Below are 25,586 nucleotides of genomic sequence, written 5' to 3' on the forward strand. Positions count from 1 at the left end.
GAGAATGGACCTTCTCTAAGTCCATTGACTAACCCCATTATGACCGCTTCTGTGGGCAAGTCTTGGATCTCTAAACATGCTTTGTTGAACCTTTCCATATAGGCTCTTAAGGATTCTCCGGCCTCCTGTTTTATTCCCAGGAGGCTTGGTGCATGCTTTACTTTGTCTTTCTGGATAGAGAACCTCATCAAGAACTTCCTTGAGAGGTCTTCAAAACTGGTGACAGATCTTGGGGGAGGCTGTCGAACCACTTCATTGCTGCTTTTGACAAAGTCGTCGGAAAAGCTTTGCATCGCGTAGCATCAGAAGCATCAGCCAGATACATCCGACTTTTAAAATTGCTCAGATGATGCTTCGGATCAGTGGTTCCGTCGTAGAGGTCCATATCGGGGCTTCTAAAGTTTCTCAGAACTTTTGCCCTCATTATGTCCTCACTAAAAGGATCTTCCCCCCTAGGGGCGACTCTTCTCTACCGTCATGGGAGTTCTGACCTTTGAGGGAGGATTCTAACTTTAAGAGTTTTCTTTCTAACTCTTTTCGTCATTCCATCTCCTCTTTTAGGTTCTTTTCGGTTTCCTTTTGTCGCTCCCTTTCCTGCTCTAGCTGCTCGAGGCGACTGTGGACTAATCCCATGAGCTCCGTTGTATGGGATGGTCCTTCCTTTTCTGATTCGCGCCCCTCAGAAGAATTTACCTTCGGATTTTTTATTCCGGAGGTGCCTTCCCTGTGTTGGTCATTGGCTTCCTGGTGAAGGGTCTGGTCTGCTTCATTGTTTCCAGTGTTCAGATTCTCTTGTTCGGAATCTGTCTCCACATGACCCTCTTCAGGGGATCTATCCGCCATCACTGGTTGATCTCTCGGGTCCCCGGCAACGGCGCCAATGTTACGGTGGGTAACCGGAGATTAATGGGCTAGACGGTGTTGGTTGGCCCAAACGTGTGAAGGAGATAACTTTCGGATGGATCAACAACTCGGTGCCCTATGTCCGACTTGTGCGTGTGGAGGAATGTGGGGTGGTACCTGCAAAGACACTCCGATGCCTAAGTTAGCAAGGGTGTGAACAGGTTTAGAGAGTATTGGGACTTAAAGATACCTGAGGAGTGTCAGTGTATTTATAGTGGTGAACCAATAACCACCGTTGGAGTAGTGCCACTTTTCTAGGGTGTTAATCGTCCCTTTATCTTAGGGAAGTTAAGATATGGCTCGTGAAGTGGTTAGAGAGATTCTAAGGGCAGTTACTCATTCAAATGAGTGCTTATCTGCCAGTTAATCCTCGTTCCCGACTTCTTTAGAGCAAGTCGTGACTAGTTCCGACTTCGTAGCGGCTAATCTGGTGAAAGGTGAGGCCAACCCTTTGGGTTGGGCCTTTTTATTTGGATCTTGGGCCTTATTCGTTGGGCCAGGGTATGAACAGTAATTATATTTTTGTTGTAGGAATTAGATCAAGAGAGTGAGATTCTCTTACCAAAAGAGTTAGGAAGTAGGTCTTCTGGAGTGAACAATAAAAAAACATGACCTTGCATGATAAAGATTTTATGTATTAAGGATTATATGTTAAGACGTATTATTGAAAAATATTACTTTGATACTTTATTTTTGGATTATGACTTTTCAATTATGACTTTTGGATCATGTATGAATTAAAAATCATCTTATGATGTTTGATTTATGGCTATGCCTTTTGGTTATTACGAATTTTAAAATTCGCGTTCCGAAAAAATCACTTCAAATAGGTGGTTTCAATCTTATTTTAAAAAGCATTAAATTGTCATCATAATTAGCTACAAACAGCGGTTAAAAACTATCATTTTAAACGAAAACGATGCTATTATACCCTTACAAGAAATAAGGGGTTTAGCCACACAAAAAATCGTGGCTAAACTCTAAGATAACCGTAGCAACCATACATTGGGCACGAAAGAATATTTGTGGCTAATCGGGGGGTTGCATTTTCAATTTGCCACGATTTTAACGTTATTAGCCACAGTTTTAAACATCGTAAAGACCTTTAAAGAGCCACAATTTGTATATCATTATCCACGTATAATGCCGTGGCTAAATACTTTGTGCAGGCCGGATTTTTCAGCTACAATTTTTTTTGTGGCTAACGCTGGATTATTTAATCACACTATTTTCGTGGCTAACTCACTCTATTTTTCACATATAATCCGTGGCTAATTTGTGTTAGTTTGCTCTAATTGAAAAATTTTATTAAATTAAAATTATATTTATATATATAACATTAATAACAAAAATCAAACTTTTTAAATATATAATATCTAACATTTTTTCATAAAATAATAATAATAATAATAATAATAATAATAATAATAATAATAATAATAATAATAATAATAATAATACAAGTCTAAACTTATATATAATAAGAAATAAAAAATTTTTTAACATAAATAAAATAAATTATAATCCCTTCTAGGATAAATATATTTAAAATTTCAACTATTACTTATTAAATACACAAATTAAATGTCTGGCATATCACTGGATAAATTAGACACTTTATCACTGTATTTTGATAACAAAAATTTATATAGAGCTGCTAACTGAATCTTGCATTGGTTTCTTCGTATCCATAGCTTTTTCTCTAAAGTTTCAACTAATTTCTCTAAATTTATCACACGTCCTACATTTTCAGCACCAAAGACTTTTCCAATTTACAGCATTGCTCAGCCATTACACCCAAAAACCATACGAATAAATTTGCATCGTTATCTCGACTTTGTCCATGCCCATCAAGTTCCATAATGTCTTTTTTATCATTTTTCAAATGCCAAATTTAAATTGTTGTCCTTTTGCCAGTTGTGATTTCTCCCGTAGAAGTATCTACAACTGAATACAAAATTGAATATAAAAGAAATAAATTAAATATTAGAACTCAAAAAATCACGTAAAAAAATTGAAATTTCATATACCTTTGACATTCACGATTAAAGGGTCATTCTAATCTTTTTTTATAGGTACAGGTGCTTGAAACTTATTTGGTCCAAATCTTCTGCAAATTCTTCATTGTTGACATTCTGTGGTTATAGTAGTTCTGTTAAACGGGCCTCTCCTAAATTATTATGTTTTTGCTCCACGAAAAAATCTGCTAAAAGAAACCAACAAATAACACCAAATTTAAGAAAGAAAAAAAATCGGTATTTTGAGTTTGGAGGATACCCTATCATATGATAGGGTTCATATAATGTGGTTAAAGAAAATGCTTTCAGGTGCGGCACAAAATTAGGAGTTAAGAGACAACGTGAATGATGGGAAGTTATATTGGAATTTGTCTGTGATTACTTTAACTTTCTGTCAAAAACTACCTTAAGTTAAGCGCACATTAAAATTTTAAATCTTAAAAATTCAACTTGGTCTTTAGATCATCTTTTAACTTTCTTTAATCTTAAAAATATTTCTTTCTATTCTACTGTTTATTATCTACTAAATATACTTTAAATTATTTTATTTTTAATACAATAGTTATTTATTTATTTATTTTTTAATGGTTAAATATGATTAAAAATTTAAATTTAAATTTAAATTTTGAGTCTGTAATATTTTTATCTTTAATTTTTATTATAATAACAATAAATAACCAAAAAACTACTTTAATAAATACATGACTCTCACAATCTCTCATTTCATGCCGTTGATAGTTAACGATTCAAACAATGCACTATTATTTAATTATTTACCTATTATACACCAAACAATATAATAAGAGTTATATATTAAGTAAGTTTTGCAAATATTTTTACCTAAAAAATTTAATGTTTAATAAATTTTAATTACTAAATTAGTTACTAAAATTTTATTACATTAGACAAATTAATTATCACATAAAATTGTTATAAGAAATTTTACAAATTAATTTCTTTGTTACTAAATAAAATTGCAAACTTTTATACAAGTGACTCATAAATTAATTATATTAATTTTTGTATAACTAAAAATAATTATAAAATAATTAATTAATGGAATATACCAATTAAATAATAGTATAAATAAAAAATTTAATTCATAATTTCATAAAATAATTTTAAAAGATAATTATGCATATAATAAGAGTACAGTACTCACAAAAATATATAGTGAGTACTAAACTACGTAAATAAAAACTAATTTTTTTTAATTTATCCTCATTTTTTTAAATTTAAAAAATGATAAAATAATTATTTTTAATAAAAACTAAATTTTTTGTTATACTTGAAAATTATTGAACTTTTGATTATCTATTCAAATTATATTATTTTAGCTAAATAAATTTTATCTTTATAATTAACTCAAATATTAGAATATTATCTTTATTTTTATAATTTTTTGTTTTATCTAAATTTATTTTTTATATTTTTAAATTTAATTTCATAAATATGTATTAATGCCAGAATATTTAAAAAATGATACTATACATTAATAAACTTATTTAAAAAATTAATTTATTCAAAACAGGATAGTCATGCCACGTTAATGTAAGCAGGAAGTACAGCTACAAAAAATATTATTTGTGACAAAGGGTTAAATTTTAGCCACTGTAATAATGTTTCGTGATGAATAGAAGACACGCTCATTTATTTTTATCATGATTTAATGTTCGTAGTTAAAATTTGGTGGCTAAACCCCGTTTTTGTGGTAATTGGTAAAAATGGTGGATAGAAACTGCCATATTAAATGAAAACGATGCCAATATATCCTGGTAAAATATGGCGAACCACCATTATAAATAGATATGATGCCACTATATCCTAATAAAAACGGCGGTTATTTAAGTAATTTAAAAACGGTCATTTTACGTGGAAATAATGGCAACCGGAAAAAAATCACCGTATTATTCATAAGTAATTGCGGCGTTTTTTAAAAAATCGCCATAATAATTAAAATGGCGCCCAAAATATTGACTTTTTTTGGAGGCGCTGTTTTTGTTAATAATATCAGTTGGAATCGCCGTAATTTTCAAAAAAAAAAACTGCCATTTTAACTTTTTTTTTAATAGTAATTTTACTTGAAGTATTTTTAGGATATATATATATAATTCAATTATTTTAGTTGAATTATAGTTAAATTAATTGTACTATTTAACCTATAAATGAATAACTAGAACAGGTGAATGACCAACTCCGTTTTCCAATGTTGATAAAATGTAAAGAAGAAGACAAGTACACAAAATTTCATGTTAAAGTACATTATTATGTACGTATCTGTACTAAATCTAGTCACATTCGAATATCTCTCGATTCTGAGTATTCATATATCAAGTATCTCAAAACCACCATACCAAAACAAAAACCATGTCTATCGTTTCAAGCTGATTTAGACGAATTTTGTCTCTTACCTGTGTCTCCATATGTTAAAGTATAATAAGTTAATAACATAAAAAATGGTACCATATGCACATATCTCAACAGAAAAACTAACACGGCAGAACATGAAAGCTGCTGTCTTGTTTAAAAATTGTATAATTAATCTTATTGAAGAAACAAGACCAGATGCATATATATATATATATATATAAATTCCTATAGTAACCGGAATTAATGAATGAAATGTGTTTTATATTATTGTTCCAATACAATTTGACGCCCTATAGTAACCAGAATTAATGAATGAAATATGTGTTTTATATTATTGTCCCAGTACATTGTTCCAGTACAATTTGACGTCCTATAGTAACCGGAATTAATGAATGAAATATGTGTTTTATATTATTGTTTCAGTACAATTTGACGCTTTTAAATTTTGCAATCATATACGGCAGTCCCAATTCAAAGCATTAATTAGTAATGTAATAACTTAGCTACCAAGTACTATGGCTATAAAAGCATAAATTCTGTTGCACATTATATTCATCATGATTTTGAACTTGAATAAACATACAAATCCATAAGAAGAAAAAAATGGATCATGATAAGAAGGACAAATCAAGGTCATTATTCTCAACAGGAAATAGTGCTCAAGAGATGGGTTTCACTTATGTTCCACAACGTTACGTGATTCCAACTTTGCAAAGGCCCAGTTTGGCACCAAAATATGCTAACGTTGCTGTTATTGACATAGCTGCGCTCAGGAATAATAGCTTGTCAACAGGAAATAGGTTTCGTGTAATTCAAGAAATTAGCGATGCCTGTCGTAGTTTGGGCTTCTTTCAAGTAAGTTAGTTAATTTCGTAAATGTTGAATTAATCTAGATTTTGTCCCATCGGTTTCATTCAAATTTCGAACTCAAAATATAACTTTTAAAAATTTCATGTATATACTAAATATTAATTATTAAATCAGTTATTATATATTTATGTATAATTTAATTTATTTTTAATATATTTATATTTTAATATGTATTTTAAGTTAATATTTAATTTGGTTTTTAAATTGATATGTGAGTACTCTCAATTTAGTATTTGAAATTTTAATTATTTTTATTTAGTCAATTTCAAAATTTTATAAACATGACTTATATTAGTTTTTGAGATAATTTTCGGCATATAAATATTAATAGAGTACTAACATTAAACAGTCAAATGATATGCTAAAATTTGTAAGACCAAGTCATTTTGAATCTGACGCTCAAATAATTTAAAAAGAAGGTCGGATTATTTACTTTGAGAAGAAAAGTTTTAATAAATATTACTTGAAATGTTTTTGTGCTGTTTGAGTGTTAAACAAATACGATGTGACTTTACAGAGTCCAACAAGACATTTGGTTATTCACATTAACATTTCGTTAATATCTAAAATTATCTTAGAAACTAATATAAATCGCATCGCAAAATTTAAAAATTAAATAGAAACAACTAAAATTTTAAAGATTAGATTAAATTTTACATACAAAGACTAAATTAAATATTATTTTTATATATTTTTAAAGATTAGATTAAATATTATTTAAATACATCAAACTGAGTTAATATATTTAACCAATAGTATTGATGCCGGTCAATTTTGTTTTTTTGAAAAAGATATCCAACGTCTTCATGATTCGGTTTTGGTTTTTCATGAATCTAATTAGAAGTTAACTGTTTTCAGCCAATTTTTTTAATTCTAAATTTAAATTTATATTTTAAATATTAACACTAAATTTTATATTTTTTAAAAATAAATATTAAAATTATAATTTTATAATAACAAATTTAATTAATATTAACTACTTAAAATATTTCAGTATAGAATTTTCGTAAGCAACAAATTTATTGGTTCTCAAAAAAATTTTTCATTCGATTTATTTTGGTTCAACTATTTAATAAATTAAATAGGATAATAATAACAAATTTGAAAAAGAAGTCATGACTTCAACTCTTGGAGTTAATAAAATAAATTTTTATAATTATATAGGGTGAAGGATATTTTGAAAAACAATTGCATACTTAATCTTTTTATTATTTATATTATATATACTAGTATATTAATAAATATATTACTTCATATTAATCTATCTTTTCAAATATGTATAATAATAGAAAATATCAAGTTAGTTAAGATGGTAAATACTTAATATTTATTTAACGAAACGGTTTTAGAAATATATTTTTCATATATATATTAAAAGATATTTTAGAAAAGAAAAATAGTACACCATTTCTCTGTTCTATAATAATAATAATAATAATAATAATAATAATAATAATAATAATGACCTAAATCAATATTGACCTAAATCCCAACAAAACATCACAAAATTGAAAATTATCATTATTATCATTAATTTGGAAAAAAGATTAATTTTTTTTCTCTAGGTTTAGTTTCATAATTAATAACTTTAATTTGTTGTAATAGTAGATTTGCTTACACGGTTGAGTTTGGAAACTGATTCAGATTGTAAACCACGGAATAAGTGAGTCAGTGTTGGAGGGAGCAATATCCGTAGCATCGAAGTTTTTCGATTTGCCGACAAAGGAAAAGTTGAAATTGGGTTCAAGTGATGTGCGCAAGCCAGTGAGGTACGCAACAAGCTTGAAAGATGGGGTTGATAAGCATCAATTTTGGAGGGTTTTTCTAAAACACTATGCTCACCCCTTGAACGATTGGATTCACATGTGGCCTGATAATCCACCAGACTACAGGTATTTTCGTTAAAAAAACATCCATTTCTATGTGATGCTTTGATATTATTTATGCACATCTTTTCTTAAAAAAAAAAATTAAAGTTAGAAATTTCAACTAAAAATACCGGAAATTGAAATAAAACTACTGAAAACTTTAATTTGGCGTCAAAATTTCATTTAATGGATTCGTGTAATTCTGGTCCCTTTTAAATTTATTCAAATAAAAAAGTCTTAAATATACGTACCTTTTTAACCATACATAATTATCTTCATTCCTATTATTTTATTCATTTGTGGCATTCATCCAACTTCAACGGTGGTGTGTATATATCACCCGACATACGCTGTGTGATCTAAACTAGTCATTGCAACTATATGACATCTCTTAACTTTTTCTTTTTGTATTTTTTTAAGTCATGAGTTGGAGTTGCTTCAATGTTCCTCTCTCATTCTTCTGTCGGTTCGGTTCCATGCATGTCTCAACATCAACAATGCATGTGCATGCACGATAAGTTTTATCATCTTAGCTAATAAAAAAATCATTTAAACTTAATACCAATATTAATTTTATTCATTCTTTACTATATTGCTAGTGCAGTTAGGAAATTTATAAGGAAAAACTAATAATACTTAATTATCAAATAGCATAAATTTTAGCTGTGTAATTTTAAATTTTGAATATTTAATTTTTCAATTTTCGAATGTCCAAACTTTTTGTTATTTTCCTAAAATAATTTTACATGTATATATATATATATATATATATATATATAAAACAAGCAAGTTTAATATTTAAAAGCGAAATTAATTTTTCTCATAGTATTTCTTAAATATATTTTTATTTTATGTTTTACTTTTATTACAAAATATTATTGAAAAGTATTTTACTCACGGAGAACAATCAATTTGTTTGTAAACAAAAATTGGTCGACAAAAAAAGAAAAAATTCGTGGATAAATTTATTGGTAATTTGTTATTTTTATAGTAGTGAGTAATTATTTTATTGTCGGACAATAAACAATCTACGTAATTGGATCTAGTTTATATATATATATATATATATATTAGAAGAATAAAACTTAGATATGTTTATTAACCTTGCAGAAAAGCTACGTTGATTTTAATATAGTAAAATTAGAAATATTTAATTTAATTTTTATTATTAATTAATTCTATTGTGTAATGACATAATAAGGTAAAATATTTGTATGTAAGGAATTCAAATTAGTATTTTATAGTTAGAATTTGATTTGTAAAAAATAAAAGTTTGGAGATTATTTTAGGGAAAAGATGGGGAGATATTGTGAAGAAATAAAGAAAGTGAGCCTAGAGGTGATGGAAGCAATCCTAGAAAGTCTGAAATTGAAGGCATCAACAACACCGGCTCTAACAAAAAAACTTGAAGATGGGATGCAAGTGATGGCAGTGAACTGCTACCCACCATGTCCAGAGCCAGCTATGGCCTTAGGCCTTCCACCACACTCTGACTACAGCTGCCTCACCATCGCGTACCAAAACTGCCAAGGCCTTGAGATAATGGATTCTACCGCGTGTTCTTGGAAGTTAGTTCCACATGTTCCTTATGCACTTCAGGTTCATATCGGTGATCACTTTGAGGTGCTAAGCAATGGTTTGTTCAAGAGTGTTGTCCATAGAGCTACTCTTCACAGGGACAGGACAAGGTTCTCCATTGTTAGCTTGTTTAGTTTGGGAATGGATGATAAGATGGGGGTTGCTGCAGACCTTATTGATGATGATGATGAGCATCCAAAGAAGTACAGGGAAAGCAGCTTCAGAGATTTTCTTGATTTTCTTGCATCTAATGACATTGCTCAAGGGAAGAACTTCATTGATACGCTGAAGATCCAAAAGAATAATTAGCTGCTGGGGTTGTTGGTGAGCCTGGGTTAAGGAGGAATAGAAAGGGAACCCAAAAATTTTGCGCTACAATTCGATTTGTGTTCAAGACTCAATTGGATTTGTGTTTCATTTCTATCTACTTGTTGTCTTAGCTAATATGAGAAGATTGATCTATTGTTGGTTCGTTTAGCTTGTCTCAAATTTGGAAACAGAGTATTTGTAGTTGGTCCTATTAATAAACACAATAGATTAGATGTGCTGAAGTCTTACTTTACTTTGAGTAAGTGATCATAATCCATTGAGAATCTCTTTTTTATTCTTTTAAAGCATTCTTTACAAAACTCAACCCATGATAAGGAGAAAAAAGAGATATTTTCATAGACTATTAATCCATCTTCTTTTACATTGCATAATCATAGATTAATAGTGAGATTCAACAACTACGGCGGAGCTTATAAAGCACGAGCACTTCGCTGAGTTGTCATATTTGCGTGTTGGATACAATACGCATCGATACTTATTCGACACGCGTATTTATTATGTCTAACCGTGTCTTAATTTAAAAAAATAAAAAATAAAGAATTCTTCTCCTGACATACTTAGACGCACCTAAATACCATCACGTATCAGCATGTTCAGTCTTATTCTTAATATGTATTATATATTATTATTTATGAAAATAAAAAATATTTTAAATACTTTATATAATTAAAATAAAATATTAAAAATAATTAAAAACTAATTTATATTTTAATATTAATAAAATATAAAAATATCGTTACGATTTATCTAAAAATACTTTATATTTTATATATATGTGTATCTTATAAAATTTTAAAATTTGTGTGTTAACATGTTCCGTATGGTATCGTGTCCGGTGTCCGTATTAGTGTATATGTATCATAGCGGGCGGAGCTTTATTTTGGCCATAAACCCAAGGTTCTAAAAATCGGTTTGAACCGGTCGAACTGTGAACCGTTAAAGTTTCCGATTCGGACAGAAGTCATAACCGCCCTTTTTAAAAACCGTTATCGAACCGTCGAACCGGCTGGGAACGGCCAATCGAACCGAACCGGGACCCGGCCAATTTTCAGATTTTCCGTCAAAACCTAATCCTCTTCTCCCGTCCTTGAGCACTCACTCACTCACACTACCCGCAGCAAAATCTGGCCTTCGAGCTCCTCCATGACTCTGTCACTTGCTCTATCCAGCCACTGCCGTGCCACCCCGCTGTAACAACTGTCATCTCCAGCCACTCTCCCCCAAGCCATTCCCCCAATCCTCAGTCCTTCCTCTCTCAACTCTCAACCTTAGGTTACAATCTCCCCCACCGCCGCAAGGCTCGACTCAGCGTTAAACAATCGGTGCGTCCGCCTGTATATTCTCCTGGTAGCCCGTCGTCCGTCGTACGTCGTGGGTCGTCGTGCTCATTGCCTAGTTGACCGTCGCCCTCACCTTCTCATCACTAGCGTTCTTGCTCCTTCTCCCTTATACTCTGCTCATTGCTCACTTCTCAGAGTCTCATACTGAAAGTAATAATTATTTTCTTGCCTTTTTTTTGTTCATTTGTGGTTCAGATTCAGAGATGTCCCTTTCCTCCTTTGCTTGATTAGATTAGTATGATTTAGTTTATTCATTCTAGATCTTGCTTAGGTTTTTTTTAATGCTTAATCACTTAGAGGATTTAGAAGATTTAGAGTTATTTTTTATTGAATTTCTGGATTTGAATTTTGAATTTGTGCTTGATCTGCAATTTCTGTTTGATTCTTCTTACTGTTGTTGTGGTTGAAATTCAAAATTGAAATCTGATTCTTCTTCTTCGTCAATTTCATATTCTGGACTTGTTGATTTGTGAACTGATCTTGTGAAATTGAATTTGTGATCTGCTGTTGGATTTGTTGCTAAATTGCTTGTTGAATCTGAATTTGTATCGATTTCAGCCTCTCTTTTTTCTTGAATTTCTGTTGATGCTACTGCGAGTCTTGTTCTGTTGATAGCTGAGATTTGGTTGCTTCTTGATCGATTTGTGGTGGTTTCTGTTGTTGCTTTAGTCTAGCTTTAATCTCTTCCCACTCAATTTTCCATTCTGCAATTTCATTCCAGCAAATTTCTGGCAAGCTTGGACGCATATCCGGTTAGTAGCGATGATAGAACGCAATTTTGAATGTTTCCAAATTGGCAAATGGATTGAGCGCCTTCCATAACTGAACCATCTTAGAGCTTTTCCTTTCAAACCTCTTTCTACCTCTATGAATCTCTGCTCCTCAGGTGTCCATCCATAACCATCTTTTCCATCCAATATTGAAAATGTATCTTCAGATTGTCGAGTTATTTTTTTTCCTTGAAAAATGGAAGAAACCTCTAAACGAGAGCACGAATATTAGAACTCCCTCTTTGAGTTAGGGAGAAAAACTCCAAATTGAACCAAGTTCAATATCAACTCATTAATTTCTTTAATACATTGATAAAAGTCTCTTATCTATATTCTTAAAACCCTAAGTAATTCTAATGGGCATAACTAGTACTCTTCCTAATATTAAATCGTAACATGTAGTGGCCATTGTTTATGAATATCAGAAGTATGCAAAATCAGCAGAGGATGCTGTTGCTAATGTTCTCAGAGCAGGTGTTTTATTTGCCATTTTCATTTGAAGTGGATAAATGGTTTCACTGAATTCAATTTTTGTGATAAAATTGTGAATATGAATAAATATGATTGATGACAAATTTGGATGTTGGCATTTTATGTTTAGTTGGTTGTTTTTGTTATTTGACTTGAGTTTGTATTTGAATGAGATCATAATATTCTGGTTTATATAGTACTTTTAATTTGGATGATATTTTAAAGTTTATATTAAACTATAATTATGTTTTAATGTGTTTATTTATATTTTATTTATTATTTTATTATAAAACGATTTTTTTGGTTCAATTACAGTCGAACCGATTAAACTTATGAACCATTAACTAATAACTAGAGCGGTTCGATAATCGGTTCGATTTTCAGAACCTTGGATAAACCATGGCCCCCCAAAATATTTTATAACAAAATTAGTAATAATATTGTATATGGTATTCTTTGTCCAATAATTTAGTTAGTCATTTTTATTTTTCCAAGTCAACTGCATGAACATCTGAGTTCGAATCTTTGTTCTTTTCTCATTGTATATACTTATATACTAGACGCGCTTATGCAGTTATGAATCTCTCCAAAGTTCAAAGTGCTTTCATTCTTTATCAAATGGAGAATTGAAGATTGACTTAACATTATGGAGTTAATGGATTTTTTTTATTAGAGTTTAAGGGTTTATCCATATCATGGTGCACTTTATTTTTGAAAAAATACTTTTAAAAAATTAAAATAATATTTAAATATTTACAAAATACGTTAATAATTTAAATTCTTTTATCAAAATATAGTAATAATAAATTTAGAATTAATCAACTTAATAAATAAAAAATATTTTATTTTATAAATTATACATAATAAAAAGCATTTTAAAAAAATAATTTAGATATTAAACTATTCTCATATTTTTTTATATAATAAAAAATAAAAGATATATAAAAAATCATTTTAAAATATATGTTAGACACTAAATTATTCTCAAGTATGAACTGAATAAATAAAAACATAATTTTTTTAATTTTCTTGCCTACTTTATTAATGATAATGAGTGAGATCAACCTCTTTTTTGGTTTAGTAATTTTTTTCTGGAAAAAACAACCATTTGTACCCATGAACTTTACGAATGTTGACAAAAGTACCTATTAAAGAAGGAAACTAACGTTGTATCTATCAAAGATGAATTCCGTATGATAAAAGTACCCAAATCCTAAATTTATATTGACTTTTTAATAAAATTCCAGAATTACCCCATCCTTTATCTTCAACTCCTTCTCTTTTCTTTCCCAAATCTCAAACACCTCCATTGCCACTACCTTAACCACCTTCTATTCTCTACTACTCTACTAACCACCACTGCCGCCATCTTTCCACGCTAACAATGACAAAGACGACAACAAGCAATCAGGCAATCCATCCGTTCCCACACAACGCTAGATGGAAAAGCTCCGGAAGTGAGACTGAACCGAGATCCAGCGTGCAAGGTCCTGTGGTGCGATTCAACTTCTCCTAGGTCCACTTCAAGCTCATGGACTCCATGAAAAAAGGTCCTATATTTACAATAGTATAAATTACAAATTCATTATATAATTAACGAAGTTGAACTTTCTCACTCTCCCAAATCACCACCATTATGTGCAAGATTCTTGTGTTACTCACATGCAACTCCACCAAAGTGATCTTGCTAAAGTTTTAATTTTTAGCATCCAAAGGTGCTTCTCCTTCTGATATTGTATTGAAAGTGATGGAGGAAGGGTAGTGATGGTAATGGCGGTAATGGAGTGTTGATAGAATTTGAGATTGGAGAAGTGATGATGAGAAGTAAAATTAAAAGTTAGAGTGAAGTTGTTGTTTATGGCTGTGACAGTGGAGAAGGAGGAAGATGAGGCTGATGGTTGGTGACGGTGGCAGTGATGATGGTGTTGGTGAAGGAGGTGGTAAAATTGATGAAAAGAATAAAGAGATGGTTGAAATTTGTTGAAAGGAGTATTGAGATTAGGGTTAGAAAAATGATAATTTGGAGTTTTTAGGTATTGAGATTAGGTTTTTAGGCAATGGAGGTATTTGAGATTTGAAAAAGAAGAGAGGAGTGGTTGAAGATAATGGTGGGGATAATTCTGAAATTTTATTAAAAAGTCAACATAAATTTAGGATTTGGCTACTTTTGTCATACGGAATCCATCTTTAATGGATACAACATTAGTTTCCTTCTTTAATGGGTACTTTTGTCGGCGTTCGTAAAGCTTATGGGTACAAATAGTTATTTTTCTTTTTTTTTCTGTACAACTGAAACACTAACGCTTTAAGCTTGTAGTAATTTTTATTTCTTTTTTTCTTATATATTTAATTTAACATTATTTTATTTTTTATAAGTCTTTTGATTGAAATTTTTTTAGATAAATATATTTAAACATTCAATAATTATTGTAATTTTTAATATTTATTATTTGAACAATAATTTTTCCATTCAATTCATATATTTTAATTTTTCTATAACTATAATAACGAAAAATAAGAAAATGCAATTTTAAGAAAAAAGTTAATTTTTTTTGGTAGCTTAAAAAATATTAATATTTAAAAACAATTAAATATAATTTCAACAATAGTTATATTTACAATCTTTTATCGATAAAATTATTCATTTATTGTCATATTTGTAGTAAATTTTAGAAATATTTATATTTTTAAATTTTGTTTTAATATAAATGCTATGTAATTTTTCAGGTAAACCCTCCTCCCCCTCCCCCTCCCCCACTTCCCTTTTTCTTTTCAAACTTCGTCAATGTCAACAAGCAAGGCACAACAAAGTTATGAGCTAACAACTCAAACACTACTTTTGCATCTTTCATGATATACGACATACCTCTAAAATATAAATAGAGGTGCACCTTCACCCATAATAAGGGGATCCACTCTCATGTCCACTGCCCCCATATTCCTGTTTAAGTCCGCGTGCCTTCTTAATCCATACTTCGTTCAAGAAGTTTACCTTCCATCAAGGGAGAAAAAATTTCAAAAAGTTTCCACCACACCTTCCATCAAGGGAGAAAAAATTTCAAAAAGTTTACACACGGGTGGCAAATGAAAATGTCTGCTATGTCTCACCTGTTATTTGGTGGGCTAGCTGAGAGAGTTCAAAAACAAAAATAACACAAATATCTAATATAAAAATAATCTTTATAGTAATACAAATGTAGAGTTCATATACTGACGTGGCGTTCATATGTTGAGTGAGTCTTGAGAGTTTATTTACTTAGGCGTTATCATTAGAAATTTTTAGATTTATATTTATAAATTATAAATGATTATTTGTTTAGGTTGTTATTTTCAAATTTTAAATTATTTGTTTAGGTTATTATACTTAAGTTGTTATTTTTTAAATTTAAATGATTTTATTTAGGTTATTTTTTAAATCTTAGATTGTTGTACTTAGGTTGTTACTTTTTAAATTTTAAATTGTTTTACTTATGTTGTTATTTTTTAAATTTTAACATTTTTTTTAAAAATTTGTTGATTCTTTTTAGCACTATTTTTTAAATTTTGTATATTTTTTTTCAAAAATTGCAGCTACATACATAAATTTAAATATATTTACATTAATTTAGAATTTTAAAAATTGTTAATATATTTATTTATTTTATCTGTAAATTTAATTCAAATTTAAATTAAAGTCAATCAAATTTAAAAAATTTTAACTATGAGTCAACTATAAGAGTATAAGTTATGAAATATGTATAGCACCACAATTCAAAGTATATCAAACCCTTTCTTTACAGGCCATGGATTCCTTGCTCCTACATTTTTGTAGGTTTATCATTAACCATCATAAAAATAATTACAAAATGTACCCCATTTTTTTTTGAAAAATTTATTAAATAGATTTTGATCCTTTTAACTTTTGTTATTTATACTTTTTCCCTTTATCTTTTAGTTTCAGATTCAAAGAAGAAGAGAGGTCTGCTAGGGTTTATAGATTCAATTTCAATCAACGCCATTTTCTCATCTTCTTCCTCTGTTGTATCTCTAGTTCGCCTATTCTCGCCGCCACAACACGCATCAGACGCCGCCGCTCCCTGCGTCTGCCGCCGCTCCTCACAGACTCGGAGGAACGAATTATCAGTATCACCACCCTGTTAAATTTCGCAGAGAATAAACGAGAACCAGAGCGACCCTTGATGATACTGAAATAGGACAACTTTTCTCAACCCCACTTCTTGTTGAGGACGACAAACCCAGCAAGGTATACTTTTTCCTCTGCCTTCTTTTCAGTTCGGTTTGATTCTTTTAGAATAGTCAAGATGATGAATTTTGAATCCTTAGGGTAGCTTTTCAGGCAATGATTTTTGCCCTGCTTCGAGTTTCCTTGGTGTTTTGATTTGAATTTGATATGCTTTAGTTATTTATTTTCATGTCTGCTTAGGAAGTAGAGGAAAGTGTAAAAGTGCTAAAAGATGTAGCTAAGACGAGAAAGGTAGCAGCAGAGAAGGTTCTGTCTGTACTTTCTGTCATTGAGAAAGCGAAAATTGATCCTTCTGGCTTTCTTGAAACCCTCGGTGGCAATGAATCCCCTGGGAGGACATGAATGCTAATTTTCACCGCTGAGGTGAACATATTTGTATTACTTTGTGGTTTGCTCATTCTTTGGCTATAATCTGTTTCTCCCTTTGCATGCTTATACTTGGCAATTTATACTTACCATACTTTTGTGCGGCGTTTCAGAAACAATTCTGGTGATGATGAAAGTGTAGGTACGAATAGAAGAAAGAAAGACTCAGCAAAGAAAAGAAAGTTTGCTGATTTCCAAAAGGTTTGCCCATTTCTTGTTCGGTAATATCTATTTCTAACCGTAATAGCTTTTAGTCAGAAGTCAGTTTCAATTTTTTTATGGTAATTTGTAGGAAGAACATGAAGCAAGAAATAAGGTTCCAAATTCTGATAAACTAAGTTTGAAGCGAATAGACAGCGCGATATTTGAAGTAAGTACTTTAGGTTGTCTTATTTGGTATCTGGATGATATCTATCTGCAATCTATGCAAAAAGAGAAAAACACAACTATAACTAAATGAGATGGTGTTTATGTGGTGGTTTTTTAAATTTCATACTACCCTCTGATTGAAAATATTCATGCACCTTCTAGGTTCATGTAAAGCAAAGGCGGAGCAAGGAAGAAAGGTCTGCATTGGCTAAAGTAGGAAGGGAGGATAGAGGAAAATACCTTCCTAGAAAAGCCGCAAATCAGAAAAAGGTATGTTAGCAGTTCATTCTTGTAAATTTTTTTTGGACTTTTGAAATGCAATGAATTTTAACCAAATATGCATATCTTAAACTTGGTAGTTGATTCCATAACTTTTTTTTAAAGAAAGAATAAACTATCCAGGTTATGTGTAAATTTGGAAAGTTTAAAAGGGAAAAATTGATGTTAAATGATTTTGATTGCATTCAACTAAGTTTCTTCCCCACTGTGGTTCACTTTTTGATTGGTTAGGACTTAATTAAATTGCATGAATTAATTTGATAGAATCACAGCTTATAGCTTTGCTGTGTAAATAGATTGTGTTTGTTGTTTATATATTGAATTAGTAGATTACTGCTAGAGTAGGAAGGGATTTGAGCTAATTTAACACGCCTAAGAATCTTAACAAGTCCTTATCTTCAAAATCTTCGTTGAAAATTGCTATGGGCTTGTTCTGTAATCTTTCTGTAAATCTCTATAGAAAAGATAGAAAATGAGAGAAGATTCTAGTAATTTTGTTTGGAGGGAAATCTAGACCCTTCTAATCTGATAAGTTTGAGTGTGTGATGTTTAATGCTGCATACTATTTGATGCCGCGCAAGACGAGAAACTGAGAGAGATTAGATTTCTTGGAGAGCATAATTTCTCATTTGGCTGGTCATGACAGATAGTCACCTCATGATATAAATAATCAACGCCCAGGAATGGTACGTTAATTTGTAGGACTGACTGCTTTTCCTTTAGCCTCCATAATCTTGAGACTAAATTGTCCACCCTTTCCATCTTATTATTGTGTTATTATTATATGTAAATCTGTCTCTCCAAGTAAGATTAACTACTTATATTAGATAACGTTATCTTCCATGTGAAAATTTTGGTATATCTAGATTAATGCATCTTGGTACACATTTTATCGTTTTGATTAGATTTCTTGGTGTTGTGGTTTGATGATTGATGCGCTTTCTCCGCTTTTTGGCGTTCGATTAGGAATTCATTTTTTTCTCAATAGTCAAGAAATTTAATTATGCTTGCAATAAAAACTTAGAGATCTATTCAGTATTTTCATTGAAAATAATTTTATTTGTATATGTTATTGCTTCAATTGATCAAATGCACCAGCTCTGAATGTATCTGCACATACAAGTGCTGGCTTCTAGCCCTTCTTCTGATGATAATATACATACTTTGTACAAATTGTGGTTTTTCCAGATCCTGAATTCATTTAAGAATCATACAGGTATTAGTGCCATATTGCTTAGGAGTTAGGAATATGCGTAAACCAAATGTGTAAGGATGGCTAATTCACCTCCCAGGTTCCTAGTACCATTTGTGCCAAGTTGAACATAAAAACACATCATAAATAGTCAGAATTTTTAGCTTATTTAATAAGTTTTTCTTTGATATATTTTAAGTCTCTTCTGCCTTATGAGTTTTTCATATTAGAATAAATAGTGGGAGAAGAAAAACTGGTAAGAAAAAACAAATAAAGAATTGGTTATTTAACTGTAAATTTTTATAGTTATGTTTTCTGTGCTCCTATGAATGCACTTCATGCTCAATTTTATATTGGCAGCAGGGTCATTTTTATTGTTATATTTTAATCTCTCTTGTCTATTCTCTCATTTCTGGATTCTTTTTCTTGTAATGTTTCATGTATTCAGTCTTAATTGGAGCTTGATCATTATTTGTATCCCGGATAAAGGTGATGAATCAGGGCCAATCATACTTCATCTGGATTCTTTGAGTCTTCACTCTAGCAGATCACTATTTGATAACATCAAAAGGTTAGGATGAAGTAGCACTTGATTTATTGTATACCATATAGGTGACATATCTAGTTCATTTCTGCTCTGGTTATTAGTTCTTAAACATATCACAGCTTCCATATCTTGTGACTTCACTACCATCCTATGTTACAAGTAGGTGTTTTAAGGAAGTTCTTTTTTATAGACTAAACTATGCTATGTACTCACACGAGTAAAGTGTATAATTAAATTATCAATTCAAAAATAGCTGTTAAATTGAAGACATATTTTCATTTAACAATTTTTTTTTGTATGCAACGATATGCTTTAAGCGACAAATACACACCAGCTGAGGTTATCTCTGATTTCCTTGGAGCATATATTTCACTGAAAATTAGCCACGTCGCTAGGGTACAAGTGACCAATTTATTTCCCATTAATATACTGTTAATTTTTTTTAGTGTTTATAATGATTTAAGGTTTTTTGCAGGTTTTTATCCCTGTCTGTGAAGAACTACATTGGTATCTGGTTATTGTTGACTTTACGAGTCGTCATCTAATCATATTGGATTCACTGCCTTGTGTCGAAAAACATCAACAACGCAAAAGGAACGAAATTAAAGTGGTAATTATTTGTTCTAAATCAGTACTCAATCATCTATAAACACTTAACAATTTAAATAACCATTTGTTGTAACTATTACTCTTAGTCAATTTAAATCATTTACAATTCACAGTTTTTTTTTGTCATGAATTCACTCTTGTAAAGGCAACTTATTTAGAAGCGATGTTAGATGATCATATTTTTGATGATGATAAGTCTAAAGTTGTAGATTGCTCCACTTTTTGGCCTATGACACCTTTTGGCCTACCCACTCAAAAAAATAGATCGTAAGTCTAATATTAAATTTTTTTTTAAAATATCATAACTCGTTCAATAGATTATATCTTATATGTATATAATAACTATTTGTTGAATGCTTTTTATCATAGGAATGATAGCGGAGTTTGGGTGACCAGTTAGATGAGAGAATGTACTTTACAAGATGACTTCAATATTCAGGTCATATTTATAAGAAAGTATTTTTAACATAATTTTTTCAACACACTTCCAAAACGAATGAGACTTGCCGTAGATCTGGTTTTAGAGGAGTACAACAATTTGTGCCTCGTAATACAAGAAAATGCTTGGCAATATAGGACCAAGGTAGAAACAGAGCATGAAGACATTTGGGAATAAGGAATTATCTTTTTAGATATTTTTAATAGTTTCTTTGAAAGACAAAGTACTAAGCTATGTTTCATTTATTTTTACACTAATTTATCCTTTTATATATTACAATTCTATATTACTAATTTTCTTTACTTTATCGGTTAATATAAATTATTCATAACCTATATATTTCCGTAAATAACGATGAAACCAGTCACATGACCCAGGAGACTTCGGTTTTGAACATTATGGTAGCCTTATGTATTGGAATTATTATTTGTGCAACAATGAAAAACTTATATTTAGCTTCTTCTAATGAGTAAAGGAAAATACATGTCAAAATATCAACAACAGTACATAACAAGGAGAAGAAAACAAATAAGAAGATTTCTTTATCAAACTTGCATGAGATAACGTTAACAACACCGAAATCTTATCTCACTAGGTAAGAACTGTATAAATTAAATTACATAAAACAATGGTACATCAACATCAATGGAACCCAAACACCATGATCTAGCCCCCTCCTTCTGTCTTCTTCCACCGCGCTGAAGCCGAATTTTTGAAGTAGATCTCTTACCTTCCTTGCAAGTTGCGGAGCTCCTGGTACTGAATACTTAATTTATATGCCAACAGAAGATTAAGATCAATTCATGGCCAACCAAGAACGATGGCAAAAAATTGTTCTACTTTGTAGTATCTTTCAAAAGGAGCCAAATACATAACATGGTTAAGATTAAGAACTAAGATTCCCCATCACAATAAGATACCAAATTTTCAATCATTTCTGAAAAAAGAACAAATGAGTTTGGCTGGTTATATAAGATAAAATAGAAAGTGAAAAATTACATACTCCATTAACCTTCATAGTTTGTCTATCAACATCTGCAAAGAAGCTTTAAAGGGAAGGGAAGAATGGGTCCAAAGCGTGGTCAGAAGGTGGTGATCAAATCCACTAGGAAAGTTGTGCAAGAAAGTGTTCAAGTTTCGATTGTGGGCAGCAGTAGCAAAAGAACAAGAAGGAACAACAAAGATATTCAGACAGGTAACGAGGTTGTGGGAGAAGAAAATGTGAGGATTATTCCAGTTCAAGAAGTGACTCCTCAACCCAAAGAAAATGAAATTAGTAACTCTGCTCATCAAGAAACCTCCACGCTATACACACTACCAATCGAAAATGCAACTTTACATCATAAGTACTATAAAATTTGAAAACAAGTGAAGGAAATCCAATCACTCAAAATCAAAACCGATATTTACTTTATTTATTTCATAAATATGGCCCTCAAAAAATTGCCATCAACTGTTCCATTGTTGCACTTAACAAGTTGACATAAATACAGGTAATCACATCAAGAAGCAAAAGGACGGAGAAGGACATCAACTTAAAATTCAGGTACCTGGAAATCTCCAGGAAATAAAAACTTGTGCAGATTCTGTAAATTTGGCTATATGTAACCCCTTTTTAATGTCTAAACTATAGTATGGAATAAGCACGAATTACTTCAACAACTGGTGCTTGACACATTGGACACTTCCTTCCACTTCGGTGCAAATCATTAGCACAGTTAGAACATGTGCACATGTGCCCACATCTGCAAGGAAAAAACCAAAAAACAAAATGCTTGTTAAGAGATTAAACTCGAGAGCGAAATTGGCTGCTGATGTATCAAAATGATACTGAATAGTTTACCTGTACAAGAGAGAATCAATATTGCTTTCGCAGCAAATGCAGCAAACCCCTTTCCTCACGCATTCCCATTTGGATTTATCATCTGGTGAATCATGGTCACGTGTTCCTGTGATTAAATCAATTCAACTTGGTCTTAGAGCTAATGAATTAATGAATGATACGGGTAGAAAGACAAAATTTACGGCTAGAAAAATGTATACCTGATGAACCAGTTGAGCGATTTAGGGCCGCAGAAACCTCTTGTCTTATTGAGCGTGGGAGGCGTGGGGAGGCATGGCGCGGTGGCGGAAGCAGGGCGAGGCGGAAGCAGGGCGCCGCGGCGGCGGAGGCGTGGCGCGTCGGCGGAAGCAGGTCGCAGAAATTTGCAGCAGAGAAAGGGGATGAGAATGGCAGGGATTGCAGTTGGATGAAAACCCTAACTGCTTCTCTTCTCTGAAAGCCCCTGAATCTGAAATCAAAAAGAAAGGGGATGACAGAGTTAGGATTTTCCAAGAACTCTAAGGAGAGGGGAGAGTGAGGGCAGAGTTAGGGAAGGAAAAAAAGGCTTCAACCTGGTTTATGCTCTCCAAGAATCAGTAATCTCTCTCAGTTTCTCGTACCACAAAAAGGGAAAGGAAGAAAAGTTAAAAACTAATAATTTGAGGGGTCAAAATGTAATTAATAAATTTTTCAAAAAAAAAAGGGGTACATTTTGTAATTATTTTGATGTAGGTTAATCATACTCCTACAAAAATGTGGGAGCAAGGAATCCATAGCCTTCTTTACATACATCCAAAATCTAAAATTTCTCAATTTATTCCAATGGCTAGTATTCACAAAATCGCAAAAATCAATCCTACAATCAACAATTTGTGTGTACGTATACGAGTGATACGGTTATGGACACTATCAAGTTACGTAAATTCTTCATTGCCATACTCAATTGAGATGGTTTGGCTCGATGAAGATGAGTTTTCTACTAATATTTTTTATTTTATTTTAAATTTATATTATTTATATTTTAAATTTGTTTATTTATCCCATCTAATTGTTCTTTGATTTTTGTTTATCAATTTTTGGGAGAAAAAAATACACACCTCGATTAAAAGGGTTCTTGTGCCTCGATTTGTGAATTTGCTAAAGGAAAGAACAGCATTCTTAAAATTTTATCAAGGCAAAATCATTGAGCAGTTAAAAGAATTAGATACGGTAATTTTCTTTTCTGTAAAAAAGTTGAAGAAAAAATTAATTTAAATCTGTTGTATATTGATTATTTTTGTTTATTCATCTTATTTATTTAGATATACCTTTTAGATTTAAAAACTCACCAAATTCAGGGAATTTAAATCATTAAGTTTTTTTTTTTCAGAATGTTGTTTGTATTGTCTTGACTACTATAAGTCATATTATAGATACTCTAGACTGGTCGTACGGCCAATGTGAATGCTACAGATCCACATATGCTTTTACAAAAATTTAATGTGTACTTATTTTAAAAAAATTTAATTATAATTTTTAATTAAAGTATTATATTTAAAATTTTAAATTTAAATTCAAATATACTTTTTTTTGAATTTTTAAGTAAGCAATTAGGTTTGAGAATATTTTTTAAAACTTTATATAATTTATAAGCTACTATGCTAATTACAAAAGATGATATTAAAGTAAATAAAATTACCAGTCTTATTAAAATGTGAGGTTATTTATACTATTTAAAAGAAAATTTTAATTTGACATTCTTCTATACTTAATTCTGTTTCTAATGTTGTTCCGACAAAATTGAATTAATTTAAGAAATTTTATTTAAAAATTTAAAATTTGTACTAGCTAATTAGAAAACTCTATTTAAAAATTTAAAATTTAAAATTCTAATACTAATTCCTAATTGACTTCTTAATAGTTTCTATTTTTAAATTTAATTTTTTTTACTTGCCACATTTATAAATTTTCTCTTTACTCAATTTACATTATTATCTTTTAGATTGTTTCTGTAAAACTGGTGCACAAAATTGTGATCTCTGGTAATGGTTCCAAAAGCTTGGTGCTCTAATCTCAATTCATAATTTGTCACAACTTCGATACAACTAACCAGCAAGTGCACTGGGTTGTCAAAGTAATACCTTACGTGAGTAAGGGTCGAATCCCACGGAGATTGTTGGTATGAAGCAAGCTATGGTCACCTTGTAAATCTCAGTCAGGCGGATATAAAATAGTTATGCAGTTTTCGAAATTTAGTAATAAAAGAAGGATAGAAATACTTATGTAAATCATTGGTGAGAATTTCAGATAAGCGTATGGAGATGCATTCATTCCTCTGAACCTCTGCTTTCCTACTGTCTTCATCCAATCAGTCTTACTCCTTTCTATGGCTGGCTTTATGTAAGGATGTCACCGGTGCCAATGGCTACTTTCAATCCTCTCGAAAAAATGGTCCAAATGCTCTGTCACAGCACGGCTAATCGTCTGGAGGCATCACCCTTGTCGATGGTTGCATCCTATTCCTCTCTGTGAAAATGGTCCGATGCGCTGTCACTGCATGGCTAATCATCTTGGAAGTTCTCGATCATACTGGAATAGAATTTACTATCCTTTTGCGTCTGTCACTACGCCCAGCACTCGCGAGTTTGGAGTTCGTCACAGTCATTCAATCCCAGAGTCCTACTCGGAATACCACGGACAAGGTTTAGACTTTTCGGACTCTCATGAATGCCGCCATCAATCTAGCTTATACCACGAAGATCCTAATTAAGAGATCCAAGAGATAATCATTCAATTTAAGGTAGAACGGAAGTGGTTGTCAGGCACGCGTTCATAGGGAATGATGATGATTGTCACGTTCATCACATTCAGGTTGAAGTGCGAACGAATATCTTAGAAGCGAAATAGGATGAATTGAATAGAAAAATAGTAGTACTTTGCATTAATCTTTGAGGAACAGCAGAGCTCCACACCTTAATCTATGGAGTGTAGAAACTCTACCGTTAAAAATACATAAGTGAAAGGTCCAGGCATGGCCGAATGGCCAGCCCCCAAAACGTGATCACAGGATCAGAATACAATCCAGGATGTCTAATACAATAGTAAAAAGTCCTATTTATAATAAACTAGCTACTAGGGTTTACAGAAGTAAGTAATTGATGCATAAATCCACTTCTGAGGCCCACTTGGTGTGTGCTTGGGCTGAGCTTGAATGTTACACGTG

The 25,586-nt window shown here is 31.2% G+C and overlaps 2 protein-coding genes across 2 annotated transcripts; one reads left to right on the forward strand and one right to left on the reverse strand.

The window, feature by feature from the left end:
• Window positions 1-5,894: 5,894 nt before the first annotated feature.
• On the forward strand, window positions 5,895-10,115 carry KUOX1 (KAR-UP oxidoreductase 1). The gene is made up of 3 exons (XM_021115867.2): window positions 5,895-6,146; window positions 7,806-8,053; window positions 9,319-10,115. The coding sequence occupies exons 1-3, from the start codon at window positions 5,895-5,897 to the stop codon at window positions 9,914-9,916; spliced, it is 1,098 nt and encodes a 365-aa protein (XP_020971526.1). The 3' UTR covers window positions 9,917-10,115.
• A 12,041-nt stretch (window positions 10,116-22,156) lies between these two features.
• On the reverse strand, window positions 22,157-23,125 carry LOC148574177 (uncharacterized). The gene is made up of 4 exons (XM_088505863.1): window positions 23,094-23,125; window positions 22,606-22,853; window positions 22,406-22,511; window positions 22,157-22,307 (listed from the first exon to the last, which is right to left on the reverse strand). The coding sequence occupies exons 1-4, from the start codon at window positions 23,123-23,125 to the stop codon at window positions 22,190-22,192; spliced, it is 504 nt and encodes a 167-aa protein (XP_088361989.1). The 3' UTR covers window positions 22,157-22,189.
• Window positions 23,126-25,586: the final 2,461 nt, after the last annotated feature.

The sequence above is a fragment of the Arachis ipaensis genome, chromosome B2, assembly GCF_059453495.1.
Source record: "Arachis ipaensis isolate K30076 ecotype BB chromosome B2, ASM5945349v1, whole genome shotgun sequence".
Lineage (NCBI taxonomy): Eukaryota > Viridiplantae > Streptophyta > Magnoliopsida > Fabales > Fabaceae > Arachis > Arachis ipaensis.